This window comes from Lithobates pipiens, unplaced genomic scaffold (genome assembly GCF_037356315.1).
Source record: "Lithobates pipiens isolate NorthernLeopardFrog02 unplaced genomic scaffold, aLitPip1_a1.2 Scaffold_19, whole genome shotgun sequence".
Lineage (NCBI taxonomy): Eukaryota > Metazoa > Chordata > Amphibia > Anura > Ranidae > Lithobates > Lithobates pipiens.
The window spans coordinates 76,014,607-76,032,611 of record NW_027507764.1 but is presented as its reverse complement, the minus strand read 5'-3'; the positions used below and the strand labels follow the sequence as shown (position 1 = coordinate 76,032,611).

The following is an 18,005-nucleotide window of genomic DNA, read 5'->3' as shown; positions in this document are numbered from 1 at the left end:
TCGGAAATGGTTCGGAGCCGTTCGCAAACACTCGGGTAATACTCCATTCCCGAGTGTTTCCAAACCTTTCCGAGGGTTTCCAAGTTCAGCCGAGCTGCCCCGGTGTATTTCCGAGGCTCTCTGGCGTCCACCCCTCACCTCTGGCCACATGCGGTATTGCATGCAATAGAAGTCAATGCAGAATGAATTATCTTTGTTTCCATTGACTACTATGGGGAAACTCACTTTGATATGCAAGTACTTTGGATTACAAGCATTCTTCTGGAATGGATTATGTTTGTAATCCAAGGTTCCACTGTATATCAGCAGAGTCTCGAAGGACTTCATTTTTACAGCCTGGAGGAAAGGAAAGAAACATGAGAATATGACTGAAACAGAAGAACATGGGGACACAACCTCGAGCTACCAGGAGGAAAGTTTAAAACTAACCATAGAAAGTATTATTTTACCAAAAGAGAAGTGATGCTTGGAGCAAACTTCCAAATGAAGTTTTGACTCAAACAACAGTAAGTTTGCAAATGCGTGGAAACACCTAAACATAGACCTATACTTAGAAAAAAAAGGTTAAGAAAACACAAAAAACAAGAAAACAAATGTTGAAAAAAAGAGTGTGGGGAAGACTTGGGGAATGGCTTTGAATTTTTTGCCCTCATTCTTCTATGTTACCTTTAGTATATCCCTGTGAATTCCCTTGGATTTTATAGCTAGTACATAGAGCAGTGATGGCGAACCTTGGCACCCCAGATGTTTTAGAACTACATTTCCCATGATGCTCATGCACTCTACATTTTAGCTGAGCATCATGGGAAATGTAGTTCCAAAACATCTGGGGGTGCCAAGGTTCGCCATCACTGACATAGAGCCTTGCATTCTGCCCAAATTAAAATTGTGCCCACCCTTATTTTATAACTGAGAAAAAACCAAGACAAATTGTAACACTTACTACAATTATATTCATCTTCACCCAGCAGACAATCAATTACTCCATCACACCACATCATCGCCGGGATACATCGTCTGCTGGAACACTGGACTTCTGTACTTTTGCATTGTGGCTTGGGAGCTGTGCTGGGCATCACTGTAGGGCAGAAGATTTCATCTGTTCCATCCATACAGTCCTCCATCCCATTACACTTGGCAGACAAGGGCACACATTGCTTTTCATAGGCACATGTAAACAAGTCTTCAGGGCAGGTAGGCTTTGGTATTTCTGGCTCTGGGGAAAAAAAAACATGCTTATTTCCCTTATTTTGCAGTTTCTCCTCATCTGCTTTTTGTTAATTTATTTTTTTAAGCTTACAACTGTTTTTATATTATTATTTTTGTATTAATAAAAAATTATTATTTTTACAAATTAACATTTATTGCAGGGAATGCCAATGCGTCTGTGCAGCTCCTGGCAAGCTGTCAGATAAGAAAGACCAGCACTAGTTCTGCACGTGTTGTCTCCTCTTGCAAACAGAAGACCCAGACTGCACCCTCTCAAGAAGAGATGTGTGTATATCCTGAGATTACACGTATAGTCACCGCTATGCAGCAAGTCAATTTAAACATCTGAAGCCCTCTAGTATCAGAACCGGTTGTTGTCTGCCAAAGGTTAAATATGAAATATTGATCTGCAAAATGTTATTTATCTGACAAAAGTAAGAAAAAGAAAAATGTTTTCTGGAAAAGCCCTTTTAAGGTATACATTTTGTGCGAAAACACAATGGGGCAGCCCGACTGTGCAGGGATTTCACTGTTTATCCTTCATCTGTTGAGTATGCCAGGTCACCCCACTGTATAAAATCCTTTAGTTGTTGGCCACCTGGCGTTCTGAGCCTGTGAATCTGTAACTTCCTCTAGTCCAATTATGTGTCCATCTGGTGCAGTCTAAGTATAAAACTTCCAGCTATACAGAAATAAATTATGCATGCGTCTACTGCACCCCTAACACAGTCTATGGAAAATCTATAGGAAGAAGCTGCTGGGGTGGTGATGTTGGGGGAGTCTGAACAGAAATGACTATCAAGAAACTACTGTGCCATTTAAGTACTGTTTAATATGAATGAAAGCCAAAAAAATTTAAATGTATGTGAAATGTACAGTGGATATAAAAAGTCTATACACCCATGTTAAAATGTCAGGTTTCTGTGATGTAAAAAAATGAGACAAAGATAAATCATTTCAGAATTTTGTCCACCTTTAATGTGACATATAAACTGTACAACTCAATTTAAAAACAAACTAAAAATCTTTTAGGGGGGGTAAAAAACAAAAATGTGGTTGCATAAGTGTGCACACCCTCTTATAGCTGGGGTCATAGTTGTTTTCAGAATTAAGCAATCACATTCAACTCATGTTAAATAGGAGTCAGTATACATCTGACATCCTTTAAAGTGCCTCTGATTAACCCCAAATAAAGTTCAGCTGTTCTAGTAGGTCTTTCCTGACATTTTCTAAGTCGCATTCTATAGAAAAAGCCATGGTCCATAGAGAGCTTCCAAAACATCAGCGGGATCTCATTGTTAAAAGGTATCAGTCAGGAGAAGGGTACAAAAGAATTTCCCAGGCATTAGATATACCATGGAACACAGTTAAGACAGTCGTCATCAAGTGGAGAAAATATGACACAACAGTGACATTACCAAGAACTAGACATCCCTCCAAATTGATGAAAGGACGAGAAGAAAACTGGTCAGGGAGTCTGCCAAGAGGCCTACAGCAACATTAAAGGAGCTGCAGGACTATCTGGCAAGTATTGACTGTGTGGTACATGTGACAACAATCTACTCTTCATATGTCTGGGTTATGGGGTAGAGTGGCAAGACGGAAGCCTTTTCATACAAAGAAAAACATCCAAGCCCAGCTAAATATAGCAAAAATGCATCTAAACTCTCTCAAAACCATGTGAGAAAATGTGTTATGGTCTGATGAAACCAAGTATTAATTTTTTGCCCAAGATTTAAAAAAATATGTTTGGCGCAAAAACAACACTGCACATCACCAAAAAAACACCAAACCCACAATCAAGCATGGTGGTGGCAGCATCATGCTTTGGGGCTGTTTTTCTTCAGCTGAAACAGGGGCCTTAGTCAAGGTAAAGGGAATTATGAACAGTTCCAAATACCGGTCAATATTGGCACAAAACTTTCAGGCTTACATAGTTACACATTTACTGTACATAGTTAATTGGGTTGAAAAAAGACACAAGTCCTAGTTCAACTATAAAAATAAATAAATGAATAAAAAATAATATCATACAATCCCATATACACAAGCCTATACTCATAGTTGATCCAGAGGAAGGCGAAAAAAAACCCAGCAAAGCATGATCCAATTTGCTACAGCAGGGGAAAAAATTAGTTCCTGATCCCAGAGGGGCAATCGGATATTCCCTGGATCAACTTTACCTATAAATGTTAGTACCCAGTTATATTATGTACATTTAGGAAAGAATCCAGGCCTTTCTTAAAGCAATCTACTGAGCTGGCCTGAACCACCTCTGGAGGGAGCCTATTCCACATTTTCACAGCTCTTACTGTGAATAAACCTTTCCATATTTGGAGATGAAATCTCTTTTCCCCTAGGCGTAAAGAGTGCCCCCTTGTTCTCTGTGTTGATCGTAAAGTGAATAACTCAACACCAAGTTCACTATATGGACCCCTGATATATTTGTACATGTTGATCATATCCCCCCCTCAATCTCCTCTTCTCAAGAGAGAATAAATTCAGTTCCTCTAATCTCTCCTCATAGCTGAGCTCCTCCATGCCTCTTATCAGTTTGGTTGCCCTTCTCTGCACTTTCTCCAGTTCCCCGATATCCTTTTTGAGAACTGGTGCCCAAAACTGAACTACATATTGCAGATGAGGTCTTACTAAGGATTTTGTACAGGGGCATCTCTCTCTCTGGAGTCAGTCCATATCTCTCTTAATACAAGAAAAGACTTTGCGCACTTTGGAAAGCACAGCTTGACATTGCATGCTATTATTGAGCTTATGATCTACCAAAACCCCCAGAGTCTTCTCCACTATGGATTCCCCCAGTTGTACTCCCCCTAGTATGTATGATGCATGCATATTCTTAGCCCTCAAGTGCATAACTTTACATTTATCAACATTAAACCTCATCTGCCACATAGTTGCCCAATTAGACATTGCATTGAGGTCGGCTTGTAAATTGGAGACATCCTGCAAGGACGTTATTAGCTTAGTGTCATCTGCAAAGACTGAAATGGTACTTTTAATCCCAGACCCAATATCATTTATAAAGATATTAAAGAGTAAGGGTCCCAGCACTGAACCTTGGAGTACACCACTGATAATCTTAGACCATTCAGAGTAAGAATCATTAACACTACTCTCTGAATTCAGTATTTTAGCCAGTTTTCTATCCATTTACAAACTGATATTTCCAAGCCTGTAGACTTTACCTTACACATTAGCCGTGTGTGGGGAACTGTATAGAAACACTCTTGCAAAATCCAAGTATACCACATCCACAGCCACCCCTCTGTCCGAGGTTTTACTTACCGCCTCATAGAAAGAAATCAGATTTCTTTGACAACTTCTGTCTATCATGAATCCATGCTGTCTTTTGCTTAAAATATTTTTTTTCCAGCAAGAACTCGTCTATGTGGTCTTTTATTAAACTCTCCAGTAACCTCCCGAATATAGAAGTTAAACGGGTCTATAGTTACTTGGTAAAGTCTTTGTTCCCTTTTTAAATATAGGCACCACATTGGCCCTACACCAATCCAGTGGTACTATTCCTGTAATTAAAAATGAGATACAATGGCTTTGAAATGACGAAGCTCAATTCTTTTAGGATCCGTAGGTGGATGCCATCTGGTCCACGTGCTTTATCCACCTTTTATTCTGCATAAATATTTCTGGACCATATCACTTTTGAGCCATTGTGAATCATTTCGGGCTGTGTCACTACCCCCTCATTATGGACATGCCTTCTCTTTGTCCCCAGTCACCAATTCTAGATTATTTTGTAAAGGGCCTACATGCTCAGACCTGACCTTTTTACTATTAATATATTTGAAGAATTTTTGGGAGTTTGTCCTACTATTTTTTGCAATCTTTCATTCTTTTTGAATTTTTGCTCCCTTAATTTCCTTTTTACATACTCTGTTATATTCTTTGTAACATTTAAATGACAATAGTGTTCATTCATGTTTATGTTTTTTAAAAGCTCTTTCCTTATTGTTTATAGCTTTTTTAACTTTGGCCGTGTGCCACATAGGTTTTATTTTTAGACTTTTAAACTTATTGCCCATGGGAATTTACTTTGCATTGAGTTCACAAACTGGTTTTTTTTTTTAAGAATTCCCATGTCTCTTCTGTGTCCATGGATGTCAATATTCCCTCCCAGTCTAAGACATGGAGAGCAGCCCTAATCCTTGGAAAATTTGCTCTCTTAAAGTTACGTGTTTTTATCTTTCCCGTATGTGTTTTTTGCTTACAGCTAACATCAAATGAAATCATGTTATGGTCACTGCTACCCAGATGTTCCTTTATATGAACATTAGTAATAAGCTCTGCATGGTTTGAGATTACCAGGTCCAACAGAGCATCATTCCTAGTTGGTGCCTCAATAAACTGGACCATAAAATTGTCCTGTAATAGGTTTATACATTTTTGCCCTTTAACTGTTCCAGCAGTGCCATTACCCCAGTCAATTTCTGGGTAGTTAACATCCCTCATTATTATCACTGTCCCAGAACTTGCAGCCCTTTCCATCTGCAAGGAACTGAGTCTCCACCTCCTCATTAACATTGGGTGGTCTATAACAAACTCCAATGATTAACTTTGAACTGCACACATCTACAGTGGTGTGAAAAAGTGTTTGCCCCCTTCCTCATTTCCTGTTCCTTTGCATGTTTGTCACACTTAAGTGTTTCGGAACATCAAACCAATTTAAACAATAGTCAAGGACAACACAAGTAAACACAAAATGCAATTTGTAAATGAAGGTGTTTATTATTAAAGGTGAAAAAAAATCCAAACCATCATGGCCCTGTGTGAAAAAGTGATTGCCCCCTAAACCTAATAACTGGTTGGGCCACCCTTAGCAGCAACAACTGCAACCAAGCGTTTGTGATAACGTGCAATGAGGCTTTTACAGCGTCCTGGAGGAATTTTGGCTCACTCATCTTTGCAGAATTGTCCTAATTCAGTTACATTAGAGGGTTTTCGAGCATGAATGCCCTTTTTAAGGTCATACCACAACATCTCAATAGGATTCAGGTCAGGACTTTGGCTAGGCCACTCCAAAGTCTTCATTTTGTTTTTCTTCAGCCATTCGGTGGTGGACTTGCTGGTGTGTTTAGGATCATTGTCCTGCTGCAGAACCCAAGTTCGTTTCAGCTTGAGTACACGAACAGATGGTCGGACATTCTCCTTCAGGATCTCTTGGTAGACAGCAGAATTCATAGTTCCTTTTATCACGGCAAGTCTTCCAGGTCCTGAAGCAGCAAAGCAGCCCCAGACCATCACACTACCACCACCATATTTTACTGTTGGTATAATGTTCTTTTTATGAAATGCAGTGTTCCTTCTACGCCAGATATACTTGGACACACACCTTCCAAAGAGTTCCACTTTTGTCTCATCGGTCCACAGAATGTTGTCCCAAAAGTCTTGGGGATCATCAAGATGTGTTGTGGAGAAATTGAGACGAGCTTTGATGTTCTTTTTGCTCAGCAGTGGTTTTCTCCTTGGAACTCTGCCATGCAGGCCATTTTTGCCCAGTCTTTTCCTGATGGTGGAGGCATGAACGCTGACCTTAACTGAGGCAAGTGAGGCCTGCAGTTCCTTGGACGTTGTTGTGGGTTCTTTTGTGACCTCTTGGATGAGTCGTCGCTGCGCTCTTGGGGTAATTTTGGGCGGCCGGCCACTCCTGGGAAGGTTCACCACTGTTCCATGTCTTCGCCATTTGTGGATAATGGCTCTCACTGTGGTTCGCTGGATTCCCAAAGCTTTGGAAATGGCTTTATAACCCTTTCCAGACTGATAGATCTCAATTACTTTCTTTCTCAATTGTTCCTGAATTTCTTTGGGTCTCGGCATGATGTGTAGCTTTTAAGGATCTTCTGGTGGACCTTACTGTGTCAAGCAGCTCCTATTTAAGTGATGCCTTGATTGTGAACAGGTGTGGCAATAATCAGGCCTGGGTGTGGCTAGAGAAATTGAACTCAGGTGTGGACAACCACAGTTATAGTACACAGGGCCATGATGGTTTGGATTTTTTTTCACCTTTAATAATAAACACCTTCATTTACAAATTGCATTTTGTGTTTACTTGTGTTGTCCTTGACTATTGTTTAAATTGGTTTGATGTTCCGAAACACTTAAGTGTGACAAACATGCAAAGGAACAGGAAATGAGGAAGGGGGCAAACACTTTTTCACACCACTGTATATGCAGTTCCACCCATAATGCTTCAGTCACATCACACACTCCATCAATTAGGTCCTCATTCACACTCGCTTTGAGATCCCTTCTCACATAGAGACCCCGCCACCTTTCCTTTTTACCCCGTTTCTCCAAAAGAGTGCAAAGCCAGGGATATTAATAGCCCAGTCATGTGAGGAAAGAAGCCAAGTTTCAGCAAACCCAAATACATCATAGCTTTCCTCATGCACAAGAGCATACAACTTAAATATTTTTCTTGGCAGACTTCTGGTATTGGTGAACAAACACTTTAATGCATTATTACAATTTGCTTTGGTGTTTTGCATATCCTTTTTTAGTAAAACAAATGGCACTATCATTTCAATGGTTGTTTGCAACATGGGAACTTTCTTGTCACCTGCCATAGTCCTCCTGCTAGAAAGCTGAAAATAAAGAGGAACTTTATCTTTCAGCATGACAACGACCCAAAGCATACATCAAAATCAACAAAGGAAGGGCTTCACCAGAAGAAGATTCAAGTTTTGGAATGGCCCAGCCAAAGCCCAGACCTGAATCCCATTAAAAATCTGTAGGATTCTCTAAAGAGGGCTGTGCACAGGAGATGCCCTCACAATCTGACAGTTTTAGAGTCTTTTTGCAAAGAAGAGTTGCCAAATATTGCCAATATGTGCCATGCTTATAGACTCATACCCAAAAAGACTGAGTGCTGTAATAACATGAAATGATGCTTCAAAAAAGTATTAGTTTGATCACTTCAGCCCCAGAAGGATTTACCCACTTCCTGACCAGGCCATTTCTTGCGTAATCAGTGCTAAAAAAAAATGCATTTTATGTTATTTTTGTTAATGTACTAATGACACTGGTGGGGAAGGGGGTAACATCAGGGGTGATCAGTGGGTTAAATGTGTTCCCTCTTTGTGTTTTTTAACTGTATGGGGGAATGTGTGACTGGGGAAACACACATACCCATCTTCCTGCATAGCAGAAAGACAGGATCTGTGTTATCTCCCCTGTCAGAACGGAGACCTGCCTTGTTTACACAGGCAGATCCCCATCCTGTCTCTGCGTAGAACGATCGCAGGTGGCTGGTGGACATCGAGTCCACCGGACCCATTGATTGGCTTCTCCACTGGCCAAAGGGAACGCCCAAAAAAAGCAAGTTCCCGCACTGACATACAGCTACGGTGATTTGAGGGAGCGAGCCACCTTGCCACAGTATAATGACAGTGGCTGGTCAGGAAGCATTGAGTATGTGCACACTTATGCAACCATATTATTTTAGTTTTCTATTTTTACTTCCCGCCACCTAAAAGATTTCAGTTTGTTGTTCAATTGAATTGTACCGTTTATAGGTCACATTAAAGGTGAAAAAAGTTATGAAATGATTTATCTTTGTCTCATTTTTTTACATCACAAAAACCTGATATGTTTTATATCCACTGTATTTAGAACTCAGATTAAAGTAGCAGTTTACATGAGAGGGCTGTGATAGCATTTGCTATAATGTGCACGGAATACTTGCACATTATAGCATACTTAGCCCTGCCTCTACTCTCTTCCAGTAATGCAACTTCCAGGTTTTCAGCTGATGTCCCATCACCTTCTGCTCCAACATCTTCTGTTGCTTTTCTTTAGGGTGCTCTTGCTTTGACCATTTAGTAGTCACTGATGTAGTAACTACTGTGTTTTTGTGTTGGATGTACATTATACGAACACCCAGCTCCATTCTCTGCTTCTTACAAGTGCCAGGAATGGCCCAGGACTGTACACTGCAGGGCACTTATGCCACATGCAGTGTACATTTAACAAAAAGTTAAAAGACAAATAAAAGAGTTTATTGGCAGAAGAGACCTATGGAGGTTGATCCATTAATGGCAAATAGGCTGTTCACTTTGCAAGGGAAGTTTACACTTCACATGTAAATTTTTGCCAGAGCTTTGTGAGTATGGTGAAATTTCACTTTTCAGAGACTATCCAATCATGTGGAAATACAACAAAAAAATATATATATATATATATTTTTGTTGCACATGATTGATAATGGAAGTCAATAGAGCTTAATTTGCTAAACCCATGCAAAATGAACAGTCTATTGGCCTTTGAGAAATCAACCCTTAAGTATCTGTGTGGTCACAAGCACAGGTGAGCTGAATCTCTCCAAATGGACACATTTTGAGTAAGGAAGGATTAGAAGTCATTTGGGAAAGGAAGTAAGGGGAAGTTTCACTAAATGGGACATAGACAACCAAAAAGCACAAGAAAGGTTCTATTTCCTCTCCACTATCCCCAAATATAAAGAAAAAAAAGATTTTGCTGGAGTTAAAGTCATACAGAAGGCATTGTTGCTGCAGGGCGCAGAGTATTGTCATTCTAGGGATTGACAGTTCTAACGTTATAGCACGAACAACTGCTTTGGACCTAGTGCACTGTTATTGGAATTGATATAAAATCCTAAGGCAAAAAATGTGTTCATATTTGATGTCTGATTCTCTTAGAGCAGTGACTGTACGTAGCAAAGTCTCTGCCATAGCACAATAACCCTACAGCTAAAATTCTGAAACAAAACAACATATAACTACAAACTCCTCTGTGTACCAATGTAGGACACTGCTTTGTTATAGTATTGTTAACATTCTAGGCAGTAATGACTACTAGCATCACATTTAAACAAAGGATTGAGTACATGGTGCTCTAAAATCTTTATTTCAATGCATTCTGGCAACACATTTTTCATTTTTGTCAAATTTGTCCTGCCAGTCAAATTTGAAAACCTTCTGAAGGATTTTTATGTTTCCTGAAGATTTATCAGAGGCAGCTTTTAAGTGAACCCATGCTTTGCCCATTCACAGAAAAGCAACTGGATCCATTTATTAACAACCCCACCAACAGCTTGTATTTATCTTTCTCTCTCTGTGTTTAGTCTTTAGGAGAGAAGAAAATACTTCCTAGTGTTTTACTTCCTTCTCTCTTGCATGGCAGCACTGGTGTTTGTTAATTGGCCACTGAGGCACCAAACTCTGTCACTTGGGGATGAGAAGAGAGTCCTTAGCCCCGTTTAGGCTTTGGGAAGGTGCTTTAGGGCAAGGGAGACTCTGCCCCCAAAACACCTTGTCCCCATGTTGATGGAGACAAGGGCCTCTTCCCCACAACCCTGGCCGAGTGTGGGGGTGACTTATCAGAATCTGGAATCTGGTCCCCAGATCCCAGCCCCGCATGTGAGTGAATAAATATGGGGTAAAAAAATAAAAAGCTCTGCTTCCAATGAATGCCCTGGCCGATGATGACACAAGGGGCGGGATCACCCGGTGACATAATTGGGTGGCCCGACCCCTAATTATTTAAGACCTGTCAAATGGTGGTACTGTCAGAAGGCGGGCGCCTACATGGGGTGCAGAGGTTTTTTTCAACGTGATCCCGGTCAGGAAGGGGGTAAAATCTTTCGGGGCTGAAGTGGTTAATAGAAGTCTTGTCAAAAACTGCCTGCTGTCTTTTTTTACACACTTTTTTTGGTGAATGAGTAGGGGTACTATGTACCCCTACATGGCAGGTGTACTACATGGGGGGGGACTTCCAGATTCATAAAAGTCACCCCTGCACTCCCACAACCACCAGATGACAGTTTTGGGGAAAAGGCCCTTGTCCCTATCAACATGGGGACAAGGTGCTGGTGGGGGCAGACCCGCCTGCCCCATAGTAGCCCCCATGTTGAGGCCATGTGGCCTGGTATGGATTAAGGGGGGGTGCGCTTGTCCCCCCTTAACTGCCTTGCCGAACTGCATGCTCAAAAAAGGGTCTGGTAAGGATTTTTGGGGGGCCACAAGGGTAAATATTAGATACATGTTTCCAAACCTGCAGCACCCACATCCTGACAAGGACCATAGGACTGTAGAGCTCTTGTTTCATTGGACACAAGAAAAGCATTGGACAACGTGGAATGGTCACAACGTGGAATGGCCCACATCCTGACAAGGACCGTAGGACTGTAGAGCTCTTGTGTCATTGGACACAAGAAAAGCATTGGACAACGTGGAATGGCCTTGTCACTCCTTTCTGTTACCCTTATATTGGCTGCTAGAGTTAGAATTAAAGTGTTACTGAACCCACAACAGTAAAGTCTGTAGATGCAGTAAAGCATGCTTGTTATACTCACTGTGGAACCTAAGGGGTCAATCCTCCATATTGTGTACTGCTGACCTCGTTGCCCTTATTCCCTGGCACACCTCCCATTGCCGCATATGTCGCTAGTTGCCATATTAAAATACCACATTGGGACCTGCTGACCATATGGCCCTTGTTCCCTGGTACACCACCCACTGCCACATATTTTACAAGTTGTCATATGGAAGATTGCTACCGTTGATGGTAATCCTTGCGTTCTGGTTGTTTTTCGCTAGGTGTGCTCCTAAGGCCGTCCCAGACGTTTGGGCTGGTGAACCTGCTGCCTGTCCCCACTAGTGATCCCCAAATTTGCTATATGTCTGGGTCCTGAAGAAGCCAAATTGCCGAAAGGTTGACTGTACAGACAATCCAACATCATAGCATTGTATGAACTGTATTTTTCCAACCATTTGCACTGCTTTTATATTGTATGTTTTCTTGCCCCTTCCTAGGAAGCCTACTTTTCTTAATTAACAAATCATTTTGAAATTGTCTAATAAAACTTTACAATTTTACTTATTATGTCTCCTCGTTGTGGCTGTTATAGTCTGTTATTTTAGGATATCGCTGAATTCCCCCAGTAATCACCGAATAAATCTCTGTGGCTTCTCAATAGGTTGTGATACATAAATGGCTAGTCCCTTCGGGAGAAAATATAGATACATGAAAGCAGTAGTTATGAGTTTCTTTGAAGCTTTAAGCAATTTAATGTATAGAAAACCCTGTCCCTCTGTGCCTGGGAACACAGTGATTAAAATGCCTTTAAAGATTCCTAAGGATTCTAATGGTTCCTAATAGAAAAAAACTACCCAGCCACATATTTTACATTACCTAAAGCAGCCTACTAGTGTAAGAGGGGGAGAGGGACACTTCTTTTAAATCTACTAGTTAACAGTTGACTCAAGGCCTAAGAATTTGGGTTCTGAGTCACACCAGCATACAAGTCAACATCCACACCAGAAACAAAACATGAATCGTGGGCTTAGTAATCCCATTAAACAAATAATAGTTAGAAAAAAATCCAGATCTCACAAACCACAAGCCATACACATTTAATTATTTAGCATGTGTTAACAGCCCTGGATCTTTTTAATGCTTACCATGTATTTTAATTTGTCTCTAATTACACATTTTATATAATTAAGATAGATTTTAGATAGATGGCTTGTAGTTTGTGGAATTGTTTTTATTATTTTTTGTTAAATGAGATTGTTGGGCCCACAAAAAAACCTGGAAGCCAATGTTGGGAATTATGTCTCATATTTCAATGCTATAATTCTATTTGCAAAGTGGGGAAAAATTGATAATGACAAAATTGTACTGTAAACGATAGTATTGTTTTGTGGTGTTTTACTCTTTTTCCCATTTATTCTTAAATACAGTAAAATATTCTTTAAAGTGTTACTAAGCCCAGGAGCCTGCATTCACTATATCTGGTCCCCCACAGTACACAGAACATGGAAATGCAATAATTTTAGTAAATATAAACTGCTAAATACCTTTTCTCATTAGCAGTATATAGCAGTCTTGCGACTTCTATCAGTGTCTGGCCGAGCACTGGCTAAAGCTTGTATGAGTTTTCATGCTCCTCTGATTGTCCTATGAGTCTGCAGGATCCCTGACTCTCTGTCTGGACAATTCTGATTGGCCCTGTGCTGATCACATGTACCCCCCCCCCCCAAAAAAAAATCTCTCTAGCAATACACACAAAATAGCATGTGCAGCGTGTCCCCAAGGCTCTGCTCTATAATAAGATGGACTGGGGAATGTGGAAGAAGGGGAGGTTTAGAAAAGACAGGAACAACTAGTCTTTTTTACACAATGCCCATGATTAACCCCTTACCGTGGGGAACATAATAATTTTTCTTTTACAAAGAAATGAAGGATCTAGAATTGTTATCATATGTGTATTTTAAATGATAGAGACAGAATATCATCCAAAAATCCAGAAAAAACACGATACAAATTTTATAAATTGAGTTGCATTTCAGTGAGTAAAATAAGTATTTGATCCTCTACCAACCAACAATAATTCTGTCTCCCACAGACTGGCTAAAGTATGTGCTCATGTGGTACATTTCAGTACATGTCAATTTAAGAAGGTGCTCCGAACGACAACTCTTTATGTGTATAAAAGACACCAGTCCACAGAATAGCTTTCTTACATTCAAACTTTACCATCCTGGGCAAGACCAAAGAGCTGCCAAATGATGTCAGGGACAAGACTGTATACCTACATAGGGCTGGAATGGTCTACAAGATCATCAGTAAGAAACTTGGTTAGAAGGAGACAACTGTTGGAGTGATTATTCGCAAACGGAAGATATACAAAATAACACTCATTTGCCGTCGGTCTGGAGCTCCATGCAAGATTTTGCCTCATGGGGTAAGGATGATCATGAGAGAAGTGAGGGATCAGCCCAGAACTACATGGGAGGAGCTTGTGAATGATCTCAAGGCAGCTGGGACCACAGTCATCAAACCATTTGTAACACAATATGCCATCATGGATTCAATTCCTGCAGCGTTCACAAGGTCCCCTTCCTCAAGAAGACACATGTACAGTCCCATCTAAAGTTTGCCAATGAACTTTGAAATAATTCAGAGAAGGATTGGGAGAAAGTGCTGTGGTCAGATGAGTCTAAAATTGAGCTTTTTGGCATTAACTCTTCTCGCCTTGTTTGGAGGCAGAAAAATGCTGACTATGACCCTAAGAACACCATCCCTACAGTCAAGCACGGAGATGGAGACATTATGTTTTGGGGTTGTTTCTCTGCTAATGGTACAGGTTGACTTTGCCGCATTAGAGGGCCCATGGACGGGGCCATGCATTGTAAAATGTTGGATGAGAACCTTCTTTCCTCAGCCAGAACACAGAAGATGGGTCGTTAATGCGTTTTTCAGCATGACAATGACCCAAAACATACCACCAAGGCAACAAAGGAGTGGCCAAAGAAGAAGTGCATTAAGGTCATGGAATGGCCTAGCCAGTCTCCAGATCTTACTCCTATAGAACATTTATGGAAGGAGCTGAAACTTTAAGTTGCCAAGCGACAGCCAAGAAACATTAAAGATTTAGAGAAGAAGAAACGTTTTACCTCTGTGCTTGCCAACAAGGGTTTCTCCATCAAGTACTAAGTCATGTTTCGCTTGGGGATCAAATATCTATGTAGCGGCCATAACCCTTGGCAGGGCGACCTTAACTTTTGGACTTACCGGTTACTTCCGCTTGGCTGGTTCTTCCACGTCTAGGGGTTCTCAGAGTTAGTACCCAACAACTTTGGACGCTGACACCATAAGAGTCCTTTAGAAAAGGTTTTTATTTGCAGGGGTAACCTCCAACAACACAGTCTCGTATGGGAACAGAGGGCAAGGGTGAAGAAACTCAGGCACCTTGAACTGCTAATATCAAAAAGTCTCTAACATCACCCAGAGAGTAGCCACTCCCAGCTGGGTGCTTCAAGGCTAAACAAATCTCTAGCCAGAGATTATGGCAGTCAGCACTTTAATCCAGAACTTGTGATATCTTTGACCTTGAGTAACTGGTAACAGAAGTGAACAGGCACCTTTTTCCTCAGTACCTGGAATGTCCTCGGTCTCCTTGACAGTACTGGAAAAAGCATGAATTCGTCAGTGTCCTTCACAACTCAGCAACCAGGCACTTCTCAGGATGCCTCTGAAGAGTGCTCCCCCGGTCGCTTACACGAGCTGTGGTGCCCCTCCAAGCCCGGAGCACACCCGGACACCTTGAATCCTCCCTCAGGTACTGTGCCTCGGACCAGCCGAACGCTCCCGTGACCGGGACCCCTCGTGGGGCTACACCGGTCCAGAATCAGGAACAGACCGCTAGGGCCTTACGAACAAACCTAGAACACGTGACTTCAACATCTTAAGTACCCTTCCCCAGACTCCTCAGCGGGGCCCAGAGCACCCACTGATTGGTTCTGGGGAAGCTAATACCCAAAACGTCCAACCAGGCCTGGTTCTGAGCCTGTCATGTGCACCTAACTGTACACATGACCAGGCAGAACTTTAACACAGCCCAGCCAAACTGATGTCAAAGTTAAACCTACACAATTAACCCTCAGAACCACTTTACTGTTCTGAGGCAAAAAACTAAATTTGTACATGACAGACACTTTGTCCAAAATGTCATTGCTACATCTATTTTACTCACTGAATTGCAACTCAGTTTATAGCATTTTGTATCATGTGTTTTTTTCTGAATTTTTGGTTGATTTTCTGTCTCTATCATTTACCTATGATAAAAAATTATAGACCTTTAATTTCTTTGTAAATGGGCAAACTTACAAAATCTACAGGAGATCAAAAAATGATTATCCCCACTGTGAGTATAACAAGAGTGAGCATAACAAGCATGCTTTACTGCACATACAGACTGATTTTTACTGTTGTGGGTTCAGTCACACTTTTTAAAAAAGTGAAAGTTTTCCCATCCACAACAAAATCCCAGGTTCACCAAAAATCCCATTATAAATAAAATGCAAAAATCACATATTATCTAGGATACAGGTTTCACTCCCTACACTCTTTATATTTTTCGTGAATGTCGGTCAGGGACAGCTTATTCACACTATCGTATGCCTTCAATTCATAGACTGTAGCAGCAGAAGCATCTGAATTATTATGTTGTTATCTCTGTACTGAATAAATGACAGTCCTAGGATTTGACTGCTTTCCTGGATAATCTCATGTATTCAATAAAATATCACAGTTTACTGTGCATAGTGGAGAACCGAGGTTCATGTCATACTGCCCTTATTTTGGTTGTTAGCAATGTAAAAGGTCCCACCATCCTGTATAAACAGAAAGGCTACATTCACATAGGCAAATATCAGTAGATAGTTTACTGCATTCAGAAGCAGATGGACTCCAGCTCTGGATGCAGAAACACTGTGCGCTATGGCTGCATACAAACTGGCCAATTAGCTGTGGCCAGGTTGTTCCACAGAAACGCCAACCCTGGATGCATATTCTTTGTCCGGGGTCAGTCAGAGGCTCTATTCACATGTAACTGCCCAGATAAGCAGTTACATGCAAACAGCAATGGCACAAGACATTGACTGTATGTACAGACAGTGTTTGGAACCAATGCAAAAAATGTACTGGCCGGTGCGGTGTAACTTTGTGCCTACAGCCTAATGCCTCGTACACATGATCGGATTGTTGGCCAACAAGACCGTGGAATTTTGTATAAAGGGTGTTGGCTCAAACTTGTCTTGCATACACACACAAATGTTGGCCAACAATTACGAACATAGTGACGTACTAGACGTACTACGTGGTTTTTCAGCTCTTTCGCGCCACCCTTTGAGCTCCTTCTGCTAATTTCGTGTTAGTAGAAGTTTGGCGAGTGTTGATTCGCATTTTTCATTTTTCGCTTTTCAGTTCACACTTTTCATTTCGTGCTTTTCAGTTTGTTTCTGAATGGCCGTTCGTCAACCAGACATGTTGTGGAATCAGAGGAGATAACGTGTTATTTATATTGGCCTTGGAGTTATTGCTTTGACATAATTTTTTTGGTTGAATAATGATTTGATTTGGTATATTTTCTAGATTTTTGGATGCATAGAATAGAAAGATTCATTTTTGTTTTTTGGTTAAGTTCAATTGGCAGATAGCATGTCAATTTTTTTTTTGTGTAAAATGGACCCTCGCGCCACTATGTGCTAGACGTGAAATAGATCTACGTGCATAACAAAGTATAATGTAACAATCTGTGGAATAACAAAAGTGCAAGTGCTACTAAATAAAACAGAAAATGCAGCGGGACAAAATAGTAAACACAAACTATCACTTGAATAATTAAAAAAATGAAGAAGTCACGTGGTGACGTAACGCGTAGGGAGTGGCCGTAGGAATACCGGAACAAGCGTAAGACTGGCTGTACATGCCAGATCTCTTTCTGTTTGATATTTTCTTTTTAAATGTGAGAGTCCATTTGCTTTCTCTTAAATAAATGTATTCAGTTTTGGAAACCACTACACTATTGGAGTCCCCATTCTCTCTCCCTTCCCCCTTCCCCTCTGTGTTTTCTTTAAGTTTCATACCACGAGGATACATATGCTGCAGCATTACTCATAAGAGGTTGAATCGGCCCTCTAGTGGTAGAAGTTTATACCATTTGATGATTGTGCACAGAGAAGTGAAGGAGAAGTCCATTGGAATTACTTTCCTTTGCCTTATTATTCCATCTCTGAGGTGAGAGTTCTGGGAGCCTGATCTTTTTGGAACATTTGGTCCTGTTCTTCCTCCAGTGCTTTTTTCACTACACACTTACACTATTGGTGTGTTTATTTTGAATTTTTTTTTTTTTTAATGCATAATAAAAAATTGTGTAGAATAATATTTGGCTATGTGTTTTACTTCAAATTACAGTTTGGGAGTAGACAGTTACATTTTAAAAAATGCAATGTAAAATT

At 40.7% G+C, this 18,005-nt stretch overlaps 1 protein-coding gene across 3 annotated transcripts in view; it reads right to left on the bottom strand.

The window, feature by feature from the left end:
* MALRD1 (MAM and LDL receptor class A domain containing 1) overlaps positions 1–18,005 on the bottom strand; it is a 696,170-nt gene that overhangs the window by 118,623 nt on the left and 559,542 nt on the right. For all 3 annotated transcript variants that reach the window (XM_077490931.1, XM_077490932.1, XM_077490933.1), the window contains one exon: positions 944–1,216. In XM_077490931.1, the coding sequence (XP_077347057.1) occupies positions 944–1,216 (273 nt within the window). The remainder of the gene's footprint in view (positions 1–943; positions 1,217–18,005) is intronic.